The sequence below is a fragment of the Leptinotarsa decemlineata genome, unplaced genomic scaffold (genome assembly GCF_025532065.1).
Source record: "Leptinotarsa decemlineata unplaced genomic scaffold, Ldec_3_MD MMD2_tig00001019_RagTag_RagTag, whole genome shotgun sequence".
Lineage (NCBI taxonomy): Eukaryota > Metazoa > Arthropoda > Insecta > Coleoptera > Chrysomelidae > Leptinotarsa > Leptinotarsa decemlineata.
The window spans coordinates 3,441,047-3,459,781 of record NW_027412557.1 but is presented as its reverse complement, the minus strand read 5'-3'; the positions used below and the strand labels follow the sequence as shown (position 1 = coordinate 3,459,781).

General features: G+C 34.9%; 2 protein-coding genes across 2 annotated transcripts; one reads left to right on the top strand and one right to left on the bottom strand.

Annotated features, from left to right (window-relative positions):
• Window positions 1–524: 524 nt before the first annotated feature.
• On the bottom strand, window positions 525–3,103 carry LOC141482300 (zinc finger MYM-type protein 1-like). The gene is made up of 2 exons (XM_074175340.1): window positions 1,068–3,103; window positions 525–765 (listed from the first exon to the last, which is right to left on the bottom strand). The coding sequence occupies exons 1-2, from the start codon at window positions 3,062–3,064 to the stop codon at window positions 594–596; spliced, it is 2,169 nt and encodes a 722-aa protein (XP_074031441.1). The 5' UTR covers window positions 3,065–3,103; the 3' UTR covers window positions 525–593.
• A 1,497-nt stretch (window positions 3,104–4,600) lies between these two features.
• On the top strand, window positions 4,601–6,863 carry LOC111508776 (piggyBac transposable element-derived protein 3). Its single transcript, XM_023164386.2, has 2 exons — window positions 4,601–4,801; window positions 5,004–6,863. Exon 2 carries the CDS (start codon window positions 5,739–5,741, stop codon window positions 6,663–6,665), a length of 927 nt encoding a protein of 308 aa, XP_023020154.2. The 5' UTR covers window positions 4,601–4,801; window positions 5,004–5,738; the 3' UTR covers window positions 6,666–6,863.
• Window positions 6,864–18,735: the final 11,872 nt, after the last annotated feature.

Below are 18,735 nucleotides of genomic sequence, written 5' to 3'. Positions count from 1 at the left end.
AATATGTTATAGTAGTAAAATTGATCCCTCGGCTTTCAATTTTTTAAAAGTTGGTAAATTTTGCTGATGGGGTTGGGAAAATTTGGATTTCCCCCCCTGGTTTTTCTTTTCGCTACGGCCCTGGCTGGCTGCATAGTATTCGGAGGGTCCATGCAATTCATCATAATGTACCCAATCATAACATCAAAGGAGAGAAATCGCAATGCATCATAACGCTACACAGGACCGGATTAGCAACTATTTACGCCCTAGGCCAGAGATCTGCATTACGCCCCCTCCCAGCAGACGTTCGGGGGGGGGGTGGCATTTTCGGCATATTAAATGGTGCGCCCTTCCTTTCCGGCAAAACTAAAAAAATTGTGTGAGAGATTACAATATCTCGGTTATTATTTAGATTATCAGTGATCTTACACATTCATTTTCAAGAAAATAATTTAAATCGATCAGTCAATAACAGCGAAATTCCAAAATGTGTTAAAAGGAAATACAGAAAAGGTTATGTTGAAAAATAAAACACACTACACTACTTAATTAACACAAACATTTATTAACACAACACGGTATTTACTAACGAAATGACTTTTAACATCGTTTTAAAATTTCCTCTTCCTGGCTTTGGACCAGGCAAACGATTGGATGGTGTTGGTGAAATCTAATGTTTTGGTTACATCATTTTCAATATTGAGGAGAGCGAGAGAGTTGAGCTTTGTTTGGGTCATGTTTGACCTATGGTATTCCTTGATCCTTTTTAAGCAGGAAAATGACCTAAAAATACAATTAAATTGTGACACTTATAAAAAAAATTATACAGAAAACAAAGTAATAAAAAAGTAGACTATTCAATTTTATGAAGTGATTAAAGATTCATAAAAAATGTAGTATATTAGAAAGTTAGAGTAATTTGTGGAATCTTACTTTCCCATTAAAAACTGTGTGTGATCCCAAGAAGCTGACAAAGTACAAAGTAGACTTTGTTTAATATTTGTTTACGTTATTTTAGTTTGGATTAAAATCTAGAGCATTGAAATTATAATACAAAGTAAACGGTTTGTTATTATTTGACTTACCTCTCGGCCGATGCGTTTGTTACTGGAGTACAAATAAACATTCTTAGCAAAATTTCGACATTTGGATAGATATCTTCCAATTTGTTTCCTATGATCCACTTGTACAAAGACAACGGCTTTTTATTTTTATTTTCTATTTTGTTTGTTGACATGTGCGACCTCAGGTAGACAAGTTCATCAAAGATTACCGGCTCTAAATCATTTTCAAATACACTGAGAAGTTTGTTAACCACAACTTCAATTTCTTCTGTCGTGAGATCTGAGAGTTTGATTATTGCAACGAACCTTGTAACAAATTCCTCATAGGCATGCATTCTTGCTGTAAGTTCTTGTTTAACTTTATCAATTATCGGAATAAATGTGTTAACTCTAAAGCTGTCTCTTCCAGTAGTAAAAGAAACTTCGCCATCTCGAGTCTCATCATCTTGAAGTTTTCTTGTTTTGTTACGTCTGTTATCATACTCATAAATTTTGGTTTCACTAACATCAAGTGCTTTGTTTTCATAAATGTCAAACTGATTTCTGAGCTCTTCAAAGAAGGATATCAGTGAGTTGAAAACTTCTGTTACGGCCAGTGCATCAGTGTCTTCATTTTGCACATATTTGTTAACCTTATTGAGCCTGAAAAAAGTAGTACCCCATAACTTGACAATTATAGCTGTTTCCAAGCGGTTCAATCTGCTTAGTAGGCCTTTAGCTTCTGCTCGAGTGTTAGCCTTCTGATCTGTGTCACTTTCCAATATTTCTAGAGCTCTGATAATTGCAGGCCATTCTTCTTGTAAGGCTCTTAAAGCGTCATGTCTAGCAGACCATCTTGTTGTGGAAAGGCTTTTGGTTGTTAGTGTTGTGTTTTTGCAATTATTTAACACCGCCCATCTATGTGTAGAGCTAGAAAAAAAATTATACAGCTCTTGAAGCAGAGTAAATAGTGACACTGCCTCAATACAAGAATCTACGGCGTGAGTCCCAACTAGGTTTAGAGAGTGTCCTGCACACGAGATATATGATGCCTCCTCTAATATATAGTCTGTAACTTTCTTGGCAAGGAGCTCAATATACTCATCACAAATAGTGGATGAAAGATAGGAAATATGTCCTATACCAGGGTTTCCATACTTTCTGATATGTTCACGCAAAAAGGGATCAAATTCAGCAAGGACTTCTAGTAACATCATGTAGTTTCCATTCGAGTTGGAACCAAATAACTCTGTTGACCCCCTAAATGGCAATCCTCGTGAAGCTAGAGCTTTTATGACCACAACAACTCTTTGTAGTAGCATTTGCCAGGAATTCATTTCTTGATCAATCATTTCAGTCAATTGGGAATCAACCTTTCCTAGTTTCTCCCCTCTGTCTTTTGAAGTGATTGTATTGTTTTTGTGTGAAACTGAGTTTTCGTGCTCTTTTAGCCTTGCTGTAACATTTTTCCAGTCACTAAAGCCATTTTTCACAAAAGATGATTCCAACTGAGATTCTGAATGGAAAAGACGGCAAGGGCCACAAAAAACTGAACATTTGCTTTCAGAGTAGACGAGCCATGCTCTATTTTGTTTTTCCCCATTTTCTAAATGTCTATAAAAATGTGCACTTGAAAAACTCCAAAAACGGTTGCCATATTCCTTCTTTGCTTTTGAGAAATTTCCTTCTTTATTTTGAATTATTCCATGTTGAGACACGTAATCACGTAGTTCATTATTTACAACCCAGTTTGCTGGATCGGGATCAAAACAAAATGGTTCAAGTTCAGGTTCATGTTCTAGTGGTGTTGGCTTATCAATGCTATTTGAAGGGCTCTCAGGGTCGGGGTCTCTCTGTGGTTCGGATTCAAATGCTAAAGATCTTGTGTCCGGTTCCGGCGGTTCCGTTTCTGTTCCTGAAGTAAAAGACTGCAGGTGAACAGAGGTACTAGTACTACTAGGAGTACTGGTGTCCAAAAATAAACCGTCATCTTTTTTGGTTTGGGTCTTATCTTGTTCTTTAGACAGCCAATTTTTCATTGTCCCAGAGAACTTCTTGCTCTCTTCTGTTTTCAATTTAGCTCTGCATAAAAACCACGATATTATTAATACCACATATAACTAGGAATTGGAACTGATTTGACTTTAAATGTAATGTATTCATATTTTCATCATATACTACTGTAATCTATTTGGCTTCGTGCTTCGTCCTGTCCAAACTGACCGACTACCTAACTCATACATAATAAACGCACAGTCGCACAGTACAGTATTATTTTTTATTTAGCAAATGGCAAAACTGAGGCACAAATTTGATAAATTCGTCAAAGACTGATTTTATGACTATTATAATTATAAATATTATATATTATATAAATGTAATAGTTATAATTATAAAAGTTATATATTATATAGCTATTATATTTTATAATTATGACTTAATAGTATTATACTATATAATATTATAAATTTTAATAAAATATTATAAAATAAAAAATTAGGTATTTTATGAATTGTTTTAAAAACTTACCTTAGCCGTTTAGAAATGGGTAGAATCCAACAAGAAGAATACTTCGTAATTGTAATGCGTAATGCACAACAAAATCACCAAACGATAACCTAACCTCACACCACACGCACTTGATAGCTTGTTACTGACTACTGTTCGCAGAGGTCACAGAGGGGGTTCGGCGGGATGGGATAGCAGTGACACGTGATCGTGAGTCATTCACCGTGATCGTGAGTCATTCACCCCTGCGCCCCCCGCAAGCTTGCGCCCTAGGCCATGGCCTAGGTTGGCCTTATGGGTAATCCGGGCCTGACGCTACAAGATCATAATCGTAAGCCGTCATAATCGCAATTCATCATAACGTAAAACATCAGAACGTACTTTGTCATGAAGTACAAAATCATAACGTACTTATAAAAACGTCAACCAATCATAATCGCAATGCATCATATCCACATTGTATCATAAACTCAATGCATCATATCGCTAAAGCGTAGAAACCGCATTGTACAGAATCCGTACTCCATCATAACCGTAATGTACAGAATCCGTAAAGTATCATAACGTAATCCATCATAATTTGGTTGCGCGCGCATCAAGTCTGTCTCACAATAGCTTACTAGTGTCATAGTCGATGGGCCGAACACAAATATTCTAAGCAGAATAATCATCATATTCTCAGCGGAAATTTGCTATACTACGAAAGGTAGAATTTATTTCAAATGCATTTTACTTCTAGTTTCATCAAAGATAAACAAAATTATGTCGATTGTCGATTTAATTGATGCTTTAAAGTAATATTAAACGTTTTCTAATTTTTCATTGATAGTGGAACTGTTATTGAAAGATTCAGTATAATTACTAGAGAGATGATTGATAATTACTATTATAATAATTAATTTTTTTCATTTCCATTAAACATATGTAATAACAACATTTTGTAAGTAGATATCAGGTACTTCAAAATGGCCGATCAGATACATAATTACATCTGTTTTGGTGTATATTGATTATAATAGACTTCTTTGTATATTAACCCTTCAAACACTGACCTTACCATATGGTAACAGAGAGAAGACAGTTTTTTACCGCCAAATAAATATTGAAATTACATCTTAAAAATTTAGATGGCGCTAGGATAGTTCTCTTCATGCATCGAACTACGTATATTTTGATGTTTCATGCACAGTTGGGACTTTCAATCCGTCAGATAAAGTGTTGAACGATCGTTTCTTTTCACCCGGCAGAAAAATGGATATCCGCTTCACGTAAGTTGCCAGAAATACCGCAATTTCCTCTATTTTGCTAATTCAACCATTTTGTACGATCAATAATAGATAGAGAAACATTAGTCACTGTCAAAAATTCAAAAAAGAGGTTTTGATTTTGATCATGATCCCGATATATCACGACGTTACCAAATGGTAACGCTAATACTTTAGCCTGATATTATGAACAAATTGTTTTCAGTGGAGGATTAACCCTCGAGGAAGCTTTGGAACTGGCCTATTAAGAGGAAAATGACGTATCAGATATATATATCACCCCACCTGAACCTCATGTACTAACTGATGAAGATTCAGGAGATGAATCAGAGCTAATACCTAATCATTTCACTGAAAGACAATTGCGATCTGAAGCAGAAGTATTATTTAGAAATGGTGATCATGTTACAGAAAGTGTTATGGATGACACATCAGATTTTCAAGAGAATGGGAGAGTTAGAAATGACAACATTGGAAACGCTGACAATGCCAATGCTGACATGATGAATACTGAAAATTCATTTCTTTATGAAAATTGCAATACACATGATATCGAATGGATCAGAGGGGACATGACTAGTATCCAAAACGTCTTTCCTAGCGGCGATTATTCTAAATATAAAAATATGTCAGCTACTGAATTATTCGAGCTATTTTTCGATGATTCAGTCACCTCTTTGTTGCTTCAAGAAATACAGAGATATGCTTTGTTTATGAACTTTCCTGATCCCAAAGTGACACTTGCTGAACTGAAATGCTTTATTGGTATATTGATTGTGAGTGGGTATAATGAGTTGTCTGGAAAAAAATACTACTGGGTTTCTGAAAACGATATGAAGAATTTGGCTATCAGTAACGCGATGAGGCGAGATCGTTTTTTTTAAATAATGCGATTTCTGCATTGTGTTGATAACACGCAGATAAATAAGGAAGATACGTTATGGAAAGGAAACTTAGACCAATAAATTTCGAGATATGTCAAGGTAAAAGATTCGTTGGAAACGAGAAAGATGAGCGAGCTTTTGGAAAGGCGGCTGCTCCGTTTGTTGCTATGTTACGAGACTTACCTCATAAAAATTTACCCTATGAATTCTACCTAGATAATCTTTTCACAAGCATACAGCTTTTCAATTTTTTACGAATAAATGGATATTCTGGAACGGGCACCATAAGACACAACCGGATTCCAAAACAGTGTCCTCTCAAATCGAAGGCAGAACTGAAAAAAGCACCGAGAGGAACATTTGATCACTGTATTGCTAAAGATGTTGGTATTATTTTAGCTAGATGGGTAGACAACAGTATAGTTACAGCCGCTTCCACTTCATATGGAGTACAACCAACATGTAATCTAAAACGTTATTCTCAGAGTGATAAGAAGGTGATAGAGGTACCAAGACCTAATCTTATTGGTCAGTATAATAATTTCATGGGGGGAACAGACCAAATGGATGAGAATTTGGGAAGATACAGAATATCAATTCGCGGAAAGAAGTGGAGGTGGTGTATATTCACTTGGATGATTGACGTGGCGATAATCAATTCATGGATTTTACGTAGAAAATCGATGGGTGTGCATTCGGAACAATTATCATTCCGTAGAGATATGGCTCAAACATATCTGCGTAAATATGGCGTGATGCCAAAAGTTGGTGGACGTCCTCCCACTGATAGAAACAGCATTTCATGCAATAGAGTGGCTGATGATGTAAGATACGATGAAATGAATCATCTTCTGGTCCACACCCCTAATAAAAAAAGGCGGCGTTGTGCAGGCGAAGGCTGTATTTCCAGTGTGAGAACCATGTGTAGCAAATGCAATGTAGGTTTGTGCATTGATTGCAATCAGATATTCCACACACTATGAACATAGATGTACACTGAAAAAATTACTCTAAATTCGTATTTACTTCTTTATTTTTGTGAATTGAATACTATTTAGCTCATTAAAAGTGTTGTATTCATTTTTGTACCTCACCTTCCATGAAAGTACTAGCGTTACCATATGGTAACGTCTCATATCTCCCACTGGAAAATAATTCTGTCGAAAGTTTTGTATAATCAAGTCACATCACTTCATTGTTCATCAGAAAAAAACATTTTTCGAAACAGAATCAAAAAATGTAAAACTTCGGACTTGAAGGGTTAATTTAGTTCCTGTATTTCATCGTTTGGCATATTAGGTACTCTTCCTAGTGATTCAGTCTCAAAGCATTGTTGATTTACGTAACTCAATAGAATCCATAACGTTAATATTTTCTATTATTTTATTGAAGATTGTGGCTCACCGTCGTACTGTTGGATAATATTGCTTTGAAGTGACGGCATTTCTATCGGTTCTTGAAATTGTTTGAAGAGCAGTTCTATCGAACCATTTGCCGAGAGACACGGGTTAATTATAACTTTTTGCTTTTTGTCTGCCCTATTCGCGAAATTCGTTTTACTAGATTTGGCATCTGCCAAATTCCACAAACGACTATAGTGTTTTATTGAATTGTGATTCAAATTTGAACAAATTGTTGAAGATTTCGAGAGCTGAAAACAGTTTTTCAGATATTTTGAACTACGCTGAAATTGCCAATTGGAAAGTCCGTATTTATTTATGTATTAGTATTCTGAGCTGATACTTTTTTTAAAGATGATAAAGTTTATGACTCCTGCCTACATTTTAAGTTTACCTCATTCTGAAACTATAAACAATAAAAAAATATCATCATTCAATGAGAGAGTTTTGTTCAAGTTGCCAACCAACATTTTTCATGAAAAATCTCTTTCACATTGAATGTGAAAATTTATATAAATTCTTGTACAGAAATGAAAACTATACCAGCTGCATATCTTATTTTTTTAAAAAAGGTCCCTAATAACTATTTTATGGACAAAATTAACTTTCTAGGGAATCTAGGGAATGTTGTGTGTCATGTTTGATTTCTAGGGATATTTTTGACAGATGCTATGCCATGCACCAATTTCACAACGTTCATTTTTGGGGATGGATAGAAGCATTAGAATATTATGAAGTTTCTCATTTTTGAATGTTCTGGAATAATTTTTACAGTCATTAAACGAACATCTAGTTTTAGTGAGATGCTCAGCAGTTTATGCAACCAACAGAACAAACAGAAAAAACTAAATTCTATCTGAGCAATTATTATCAAAACTAATATGATATGTATATATTTTCAATTTGTATACACAATTATATGAAAATTAGGACAATTGAAGCGATAGATGTATTTTCATGAAAAATGTAAGTTGACAACTTAGACGAAACAAGTATTTTTTGACTACCATGGGACCTAATGTGAATCTGATCTGTGAACTATTTAAATTATCGGCTACTAGTGAGCCAATTTATTGTAAAATTCGAAATGAGATTGAGCATTTCCGACAGGAGTGTTACTTGACGCCCGACGTAATGTGGATGGCACTAATAACCGATGGGAGGATGATTTTTATTTTGAATCTGATACTGATACTAGCTTTCGAGTTCAAAGACAGCGAATAGTATCGGGAGGCATTTTGAATATGAAAAATATTTGCCGAGCAATCACGTAAAAAAATTCAAATAGAAATGAAGGAAATGAATCGAATGTGGACTAAATAAATATAGTTTAAAAAAAATAAAAAACACGCTTTTGAAGAACATCGAACTAAAAAGTTAATTTGTTTGGAAGTAAAGGGAAAATTTGCAGTAATACTTTCAGAAAACAATTCAGTCTTGATGTTTTGATTTGAAGTTTCATTTAAAATATTAATGGACTAAAAATGTTTTTTCAGTAAATAATTTTATTTTTCAAACCAATCTCTTGATTTGATATGTATGTCAAGCACCTAAATTCTAATTTTTCGATTTTTTGAAATATTTAAGTTACTGAATTTTCTAGGTCTAGGTACAATTTACGATAAAGTTTTCATGGTTGAAATCCATATTCTGGTTTGTTTTCAAATAATCGAATTAGATTTCAAAATGTATCTTCCGTTTCGTTCAAAACTTTTTTTTGTAGTGAATCACGGATAATTGAAAATATTTAAATATTTCATCTGTAGTACAATTCTTGAAATATGTTTTTATTTTGATTTTCTTATGCCCGTGAATAGATCAAGAAATATCAAGGACGTTACGTACAGCGCCATCTGCTCGTGAATAGATCAATCAATAATGCCGATAATTCTGTCAATACAGATCCCGAGCTTGAGAGTTACAAACAAACATAGGTACCTACAAACATACATACAGGTGAAGCTAATATAAAGCGAGTAATAATAATAATAATAATAAAAACAAAGATAAATATTGTTCATTATCCGACAAACTTTTCATAAGATCACTTTGCATATTTGAAATATGAATGTATTCCAATTCTGAAGAGTTGTAGTTAACCTGTCGAAATCAGAGTTAGCAAATTTAACGTTTTAAAAATTTATTGTTGTTCAGAAGCCTCATGATTTGCAGGATAGAAAAGTGATATTTTCAGATCATCACTGAAGTGTTGAAATAGCATTTTTTCTATATTTTTCAACTGTAGACAATAGCTACCTAGCAGGCTGTAAGTACAGTTTATCGCCATCGTTACACTATTCGCGCCGAAGCCATAAACACCTATAAGTTACGCCTTTGATGAATAACAATGTAAAAAGTGAGAGTTTGAAACACGAGCGTTGTTGAAACACTTCTCATCAGTCTATTTCTGTTTAAAATCTGTTTTTATAGCTGTCGTACCCCTACGAACGATAACCCTCAGAAATCGAAACTTGTGCGAGCTAAGGATTAACGAGGTCTTTCCTTTTAACGTGTGATTCCTAACACGAGTTGGACGATAGCAAGTGAAAATCGATCGTTCAGCCTGGTGCTTGAACCAACGATCACCACGGCGATCAATTCGAGTGAGTGAATAAAGCACCCACGTCGAACCGACCGGCTACCAATGTACTAAGATGTTTTTGGTACCTATGGTTTGTTTACAAACAGGTAATGTTTTCACATGGTTACTCAAATGTAATGAAAATACCATGACGATATAATGAATTCTGACAAAAATAATGAATTCTAAAAAAACCCTTCACAAGAAAAATCCTGAGCCCTTAGAAATAATTTCGACTAGTGCAAAAATATATTTACTTTTCATATTGGTGCTGTAAGGTCATGTTTTTCATATCAAAATCACAAGTGAAAAACAGATTTTAATCGTCAGTATGAAAAACAAAGCTACTGTAGGAATTTGGTTATGGGTACCTATATTTGAATTCAATGTGAACCAATTTTATTATTTGAATTTTGGAACATATTCTTCTTAGTTGTTGACTGGACAATTTCAATAGCATTGAATGGTTAATTATTTCGAGAGGAAAATTAATGACACAAAATAATACTATTTTATTGTTAACATAAAAAAAACATTTTTTCAAACAACGAATGTATATTTTCAGACAATAAAAAAACAACCTAAATGAAACAGTACAAAAATATTCTCTGGCAATGAAAAATCAACAAATTTAAAACAACTCAACCAGTATATATTATAAAAGCTCATCCACTTTCATAAAATTTTAAAATACAGTAAAGGTAAGCAATATACATCCCGTGTGACTTCTTATGAAACCAATATCATTATTTCTCTCAAGGTACACCTCCTTCCCCACCTCATTAGTTTCAGTTTGTGGTAACGGTCCGTCATGAGACCTTGATTGAACCAAACACAGATTATGTGCTGAAACATATGCAGTAGAGCCAGCGTTCATAAGTTATTATTACTCGTATAATTCACTTCAGCTCATGAAGCTCAATAATTGTATTTGTATTTGTGAACCAAAATAAATTGTTTTTAAAAAGCTTATATTTGAAAACCAAATATAACAAAGTGGCGCAGTCGTACGGATTTCTAAAAACGTAGAAACTCCAAGCCAAAAACGAAGAAAGGCACCAGAGAAGCTCCTACGGTGATCCCCAGATCTTCAAAGAAAAAAGAACCAAAAAAGCAACCCAACTGGAAGGACGGTCTCTTTAACACTGACGAAACACGTGTAAGTCGCAAGCCGTTACTCATCCGCAGTGGAGTTCTGCCTTATGAAGTAGGATTTCATCCTCCACAACGAAGGGAAGCCCAAGAAACGAAATCGCATAGATTTAAGAAGAAACCAAACCAAAACCCGTCTTGAGAGTCCTGTGGATTAGGAACACCTAGTGAAGCCCCTGACAGCGAATCGCAAGAAAACCCCAATCATCAAAACCCTGTTGAAACCTCCTGTGGATTAGGAACACCCAGTGAAGCCCCTGACAGAAGATTTCAGCAACCCAACATCGCAAATATGCAATCACAACTACTACTACTCATCATTCTACCCCTGTGTGCATCACACTACATACTACAAGCAATAAACAACACTATTGGAGTGTATTATCATGATGAAGGACATACAAAAATATCAAATGACCACTGGACGCTACTGGTATACAAAGATTTAAACCCCGTAAGAAAAGCTCTAGATCATAATCAAAATATTTTAAATGAAATGATCTTAGTATTTGAAACCAACAATCAAATGATGATTTCTTTTTATACTGATATTAAAGCGCATACTAACGTACTCAACCAAATTTCAAATTCGCTTGAATCTAAATATTACCAAATAAAAATGGATACAGAAGATTTTTCGCCTGAAAAACAGAGACGAAAACGTGGATTAATAAACGGTGTAGGAAATATTTGGAAATCTATATCTGGAAACCTTGATTCCTCAGACGGAGAATATTTTACAAATTCAATAAACCAATTATACAAAGATGAACATCAAATCGAGAATTTATTAAAAAATCAAATTTCAGTTACAACCTCAGTAATAAGAAACTTTAATGAGACTATTCAAAAATTAGAAGTTGATGAAGCTACTTTTAATGAAGATATTAAAAAGATAGAAAAATCTATATACGAGTTGTCTGATGAATTACAATTAATTACAGCAAAGCACAAAACAATTGAAATATGTGAATCACTCTTAGAAAGTTATCTTTTCATAGAAGATTATCTAAATGAATTCTTAGAATCAATCACTTTCGCTAAATTACGTATTATACATCCATCGATTATAAAACCAACAGATTTAGTAGATTCTCTTCAAGAAATCTCAATGCTATTACAAAATAATTATTTACCTCTACAACCCAAAAAATAAGTTCAGTAGCTAAATACCTTGAAATAATACAACTTGTAGCTTTTCAAACAGAATCAAAAATTGTATATGTTTTGAAAATACCCCTTGTTGAACCTGAAATATACAGAGTGTACCGACTTTACCCAATTCCTATATTGGATAATAGAACCGGATTACATCATATCCTACCTACTAATATAAAGTACATAGGAAAAGATGATGAATCATTATCATACGTGATCATACCCAATTTTGAAAATTGTAAACCCTTATTTTATAGAGGAAAAACTTGTGAAAGACTTTTGCCTTATCCTATTGACAACACTGCTATTTGTGAAGCTCAGATATTCAGACATTTGTTACAACTACCAAAGGTTTGCAAAATGAGCCTTCTTTTTGCAAAAGATTATAATGCCTATGAAATAGATTTTAATACATGGATAATTCTAGTTTCAGATCCATTACCAATTACTGTAACATGTAACAAAGAATCAAAAACGAATATTATAGAAACAAATTCAATTTTGAAAATGAATGAAAATTGTAATGCATTCATTGGCAGCACAAGAGTACATACCAAAAAGCTATTCTATTCAAGTAAAAATATTACATATAAAATGAATGAAATAAAAATTCCATATCACTGTTGTTCAGGACTACCTGAAAAACAAAATTTTCCAAAACTGAAACCTCTGAAGTTGAATAAAATAAATGCTGATGATTTAAATACAGCTCAATTCAAACTAAATGAATATTCTGATCAATTAGATAAATTGATTAATGAGCCTTTCGTCTCAAAACATATTTCATGGTTTACCTATGTAACAATTGCTCTTGTAATCTTTTTGATTATATTATATTGTTTTTGTAAATGTAAAAATAATAGAAATGTAAGAATTGGTATTATGACATCAAGAAATGATGGACCACCACCTCCAGCACCAAGTACGCGAAGTAAATTCAGAGCTATATCCAGATTCTTCCCTAGAAGAAGGCCTAGCTATCATATCGGAGAACCCGTCGAAGAAGAAATCGAACTCAACTCAAATTCTAACAAGAATTATGCCTGAAAAGTTGCTGCAAGGTATAGCATCAACTTTTTCATAAAAAGGGGAGCTGTTATATGAAATTATACAATGGCCCATTATCCAGAACTACGTCGTATTAATGGCGCAGTTATAGAAGAACCTTGGAATCAGCAAAGACTCAGCATTTCCTGTTTACCAATCTAGAAATAGAACACAAAGGACTCCCAGTGAGAATTACCTATAAAAGCAAGCAAGACCCGAAGCCAGCGTTCATAAGTTATTATTACTCGTATAATTCACTTCAGCTCATGAAGCTCAATAATTGTATTTGTATTTGTGAACCAAAATAAATTGTTTTTAAAAAGCTTATATTTGAAAACCAAATATAACATGCATGTGTAAGTGTAAGGAATGTGTAAGTACAAAAAAAAACGGTAGTGCAAAAAGAAAAACATACATATTTTTTCTCAGCTAGCATCTAAAAATGTCATAACATTTGTTATAAAATATTCCCTGTGGGAATTACACGGTCATACTTGTACATACTATACAAATTGAGTGCCATTGTCAAAGAATATATCGTTGCCAGATTTATTTTTATTTATGTATTCAGATAGAACCCAAGTTTAAATGCAATAGTCTAAAACTATATGTTGGGATGTTTGAAGATGATTGACAATGTTTCATGATGAATTTCACTAGTTCGGACTTCCATTGTCTACTATATAAAATGATTTGAAATCCCTGAAATAACTAAAAAAGAAAAATTAAAAATGAGTAGCTGAAAATAATAATTATATTAACCAAAATAAACCTGAAATGAAATAATAGTGAAATAAAATACAAGTAAAAATATAACAATTGAATAAATAAAAATAAAGAAATGAAGAAAGAAAGAAAATAAAAATAAAAAGTGAAGAGATTCTAAGTCACGTTAGTTCACGACGTTTCGATTGTTAGTATCTACAATCGTCTTCGGGTGATGACTGGACTGATTCCTCCGAGAGATGACTATTTATAGGTCGTTCGAGTACTTTCACTTATCCCTGCTTTCCATTTTCCGCTTCACTGGTTCCGTGGGAGATGACCGTTTTGGCGGGAGTTGGCCATTTTTCGCTTGATGATGGGTTTCCATATGTTGCGTATTTCTACGATGGCTTGGCTGAATACGTTGTTGGACAACATGTATGCGGCTTCCTTGAATTTTCTCCTAAACCAATGTTCCTCTCTGTGCAAGATCTCAGCTTGGGACCACTCGATGTTGTGTTGATGGGTCCAAACATGGTCTGCTATTCCTGATTTGCTGGTTTCCCCTCGCTGTGTGTGTTTCTTGTGCTCGGCAATGCGAACATTCAATGGCCTCTTAGTTTCACCAATATAGGATTTTCCGCACTCACAGGGTATCCGGTAAATGCAATTCTTGGAATCGCAGTCCGCGTTTGGTGGCCTGGTTTTCGTGAGGCTGCTACGGATAGTGTTACCGGATCTGAAGCAGGTTCTGATGTTGTAATTGGAACCAATTCTTCTTATCCTCTCCGATAATCCTCTGATGTAGGGAAGTGCAAACACTGGTTGTGACGGCTTCTCTTCCTTGCGAGGCTCCTGCTATCTTCTAGCCAAAGTCTTTTCCACCATCGCTTTGGAGTAGCCATTCCATTGAAGATCATTTTTGATGATGTCTAGTTCCTTCTCGAGACCTTCCTTCGTATTACAGAGCCCTAATAGAGTCTTGATGATTCCGCTTTTAGTCGATTGATGGTGGTTGGATTCGTGGTTCAAATACTGTCCCGTATGAGTGGGTTTTCGGTATACAGATGTTTCCCACTTAGTGTCGGTCTTCTTCACCAAAACGTCTAAGAATGGAAATTCGTTGTGAATTTTCTTCTCCATTGTGAAATTGATGGAAGGTCTCACGCTGTTGATGTGTTTCAGGAAGGAGTCTAGTTCAGTATTCCCATGGTTCCATATTATGAAGGTGTCGTCAACATATCTCAACCAGACTCGCGGTTTCTTGTGGGCTTCAGAGATTCGCCTACTCAAAACTTGTCTAGATTTTTACTTCTCTTAATACAACCATTACAAGGAAAAACATCGTCTTTCGTGAAGAATTCTAGGCATTTTGTTGAACTACTAGGGTCAATTGAGGTCACTCAGGAAGATCAACTAATTAGTTTCGACGTGTAAAGCCTTTACACCAACGTTCTGGTCGAAGAAGCACTCCAAATCATACCTACCTATAGAAGTAATCATGGAAATACTAGAATGCTGTGTACGTAACTATTATTTCCAACTGAAGGACGAATTCTTTACACAAGATGAGGGACTGCCAATGGGTTCGCCACTTTCACCAGTCATAGCCAACATATATATGGAGTGGTTTGAAACTCTAACCATTGAAGAAGCCCACAAGAAACCGCGAGTCTGGTTGAGATATGTGGACGACACCTTCATAATATGGAACCATGGGAATACTGAACTAGACGCCTTCCTGAAACACATCAACAGCGTGAGACCTTCCATTAATTTCACAATGGAGAAGAAAATCCACAACGAATTGCCATTCTTAGACGTTTTGGTGAAGAGGACCGACACTAAGTGGGAAACATCTGTATACCGAAAACCCAATCATACGGGACAGTATCTGAACCACGAATCCAACCACCATCAATCGACTAAAAGAGGAATCATCAAGACTCTATTAGGGCTCTGTAATACGAAGGAAGGTCTCGAGAAGGAACTAGACATCATCAAAAATGATCTTCAACGGAATGGCTACTCCAAAGCGATGGTAAAAAAGACTGCCTAGAAGACAGCAGGAGCCTCGCAAGGAAGAGAAGCCATCACAACCAGTGCTTGCAGTTCCCTACATCAGAGGATTATCGGAGAGGATAAGAAGAATTGGTTCCAAGTACAACATCAGAACCTGCTACTGATCCGGTAACACTATCCGTAGCAGCCTCACGAAAACCAGGCCACCAAACGCGGACTGCGATTCCACAAATTGCATTTACCAGATACTCGTGAGTGCGGAAAATCCTATATTGGTGAAACTGAGAGGCCATTGAATGTTTGCATTGCCGAGCACAAGAAACACACACAGCGAGGGGAAACCAGCAAATCAGGAATAGCAGACCATGTTTGGACCCATCAACACAACATCGAGTGGTCCCAAGCTGAGATCTTGCACAGAGAGGAACATTGGTTTAGGAGAAAATTCAAGGAAGCAGCATACATGTTGTGCAACAACGTATTCAGCCAAGCCAGCGTAGAAATACGCAACATATGGAAACCCATCATCAAGCGAAAAATGGCCAACTCCCGCCAAAACGGTCATCTCCCACGGAACCAGTGAAGCGGAAAATGGAAAGCGGGGATAAGTGAAAGTATTCGAATGACCTATAAATAGTCATCTCTCGCAGGAATCAGTCCAGTCATCACCTGAAGACGATTGTAGATACTAACAATCGAAACGTCGTGAACTAACGTGACTTGGAATCTCTTCACTTTTTTATTTTTATTTTCTTTCTTTTTTAATTTCTTTATTTCTATTTATTCAATTGTTCTATTTTTACTTGTATTTTATTTCACTATTATTTCATTTCAGGTTTATTTTGGTTAATATAATTATTATTTTCAGCCACTCATTTTTAATTCTTCTTTTTTAGTTTTTTCAGGGATTTCAAATCATTTTATATAGTAGACAATGGAAGTCCGAACTAGTGAAATTCATATATGTTGGGATTTTCTATTTCAAATAAAGAATTTAAAAAAAAAGTGCTACTATGACCTAAAACAGTTATAAAAAATTTGTCAAATAACATACGTATTATTAAAAATAACTTATAGGTGGGAGAGTGATATTTGTTCTGCAGACTGGGCAACGACTCAAATCCAGACGGCTTGGATTATAACTCCTCTCCGAGCAGTACCCACAGAGCCTGTGTCCACACATCAGAACAAACCGCATCTTTCTGCTGAAGCAAGTTGGACAGGAATTGTTTGTTTGTTTGTTTGGGTTGTTTTGGTTTGGTTTTGATTAAAATTGGGTAGATTTAAAATATTGTATCAATGTGATGAAATTACTAACCTCATGCACATATCGTGGTTCTTAATTTTGGAACCTTGACACCAACAAAGTCACACTTTTTACATAATTCAAAGTTATATTGATAGTTTTGTAACTTGGTATTTCATTAATTTTATTCACACAAAATAATTTGGCACTACCATTACTTTCATGTCATTCTACAGCCATATTAACAATTTGAAAACTTCAGACACAAAATAGAGGCAAATAAATCGATCTAGAATATATTCATGATAATAACCTTCAAATAGTTTTAAAGTTTAAAGAAAACACAGATCGAATCAACCAATAGCAATGGCCGATGGCGAATGGTTTTATGGTGTAAATGGGTCTTCAAGGCAGCCAACCGTCTCAAAATTTCACTCAACATTATAATGCAGAATTATGAAAAATTAGAAACAATGAAATAATAAATTCAAGTAATTCATCATATTTAAACTTCTTCACTGTCATAGGGCTCTTCTTAGATCTTCAATGAGTTCAAAATTTCAACTTCCGCCATTATTCCCACGTAGTATAAGCGAGCGCATGGACTATAGGATTACGACAAAGTACGTTATGATACATTACGTTATGATGTTTTACGTTATCATGAAGTACGTTATGACGCATTACGGTTTCTATCGATTACGATTATGATCGTTTGATGTTATGATGCATTGCTGTTATGATGCATTGTGTTTATGATCGAATGACATTATGATGCGTTAGCGTTATGACGGAGTACGTTATGATGAAGTATATTATGATGAATTACGTTATGAAACTGTACATTATGCCGCTGTACGTTTCTATCTTTTACTAAATGATCAATTGCGATTTCTATCGTTTGACGTTATGATGGAGTAAATTTCTGTGTATTACGATTTCTAACTTGTACATTATGATGCATTAGGTGTCCTCGTATTCGGATAGTCATGTACACAGTGAGGTGGACGTCACAGTGCGGGTTGCAAAGTAATCTAGTATGGCGATGGATATTAAAATGATAGTTAAAATGTTCAGTTGAAGTGTTTGTTGTTTTTAAAGTGAAATAATGTTGAGTTTGATTATTCAGTGTAGTCAATAATTGGTGAACCCACGGGGGAAAAACGTAACATTTGGTGTCGGAAGTGGAATAATTGACTAAAAATTTACTGTTTTATGGTGAAAACAAGGAGTGTCAATTACGACGAGATGGAAGAACTGAAGAAAATATTCGAAGCTTTGCAAGCAGGCTTGGCAGAGAATGAAAATCGCAGAAGGGAGGAAGAAAAGTTTCGCAGAAAGGAAGATCGTGAATTACCACTAAGGATTCAAAAAAAACAGGAAAAAGACATTCAGATGTACCTTCATTTATTGGAAGATTTATAGTATTCCCAAGTGAATGAAGGAGAAGTTCAGGAATTTATTCAGGAAGAATTTGGAAAAGTGTTTCAGAAAACAAAGGAGGGATTAGAAAAAGCAGTCGATGAGAAGCTTGAGGGGGTTAAAAAGAAATTTGAAGAGTAGCTTGAGCAGTAGTTTTATTAAAACTCTAACTTTCGATGACGAAAAATAATGGTAAAAAAATGGGTGGAGAGATGAGAAGAAAGCAATATCTCTCATACTGGCACTACGAGGAAAGGCTTCCGAAATTCTGCAGAATATTCCAGAGTATAGGCAAAAGAATTATGAAGTAGGACATTTGA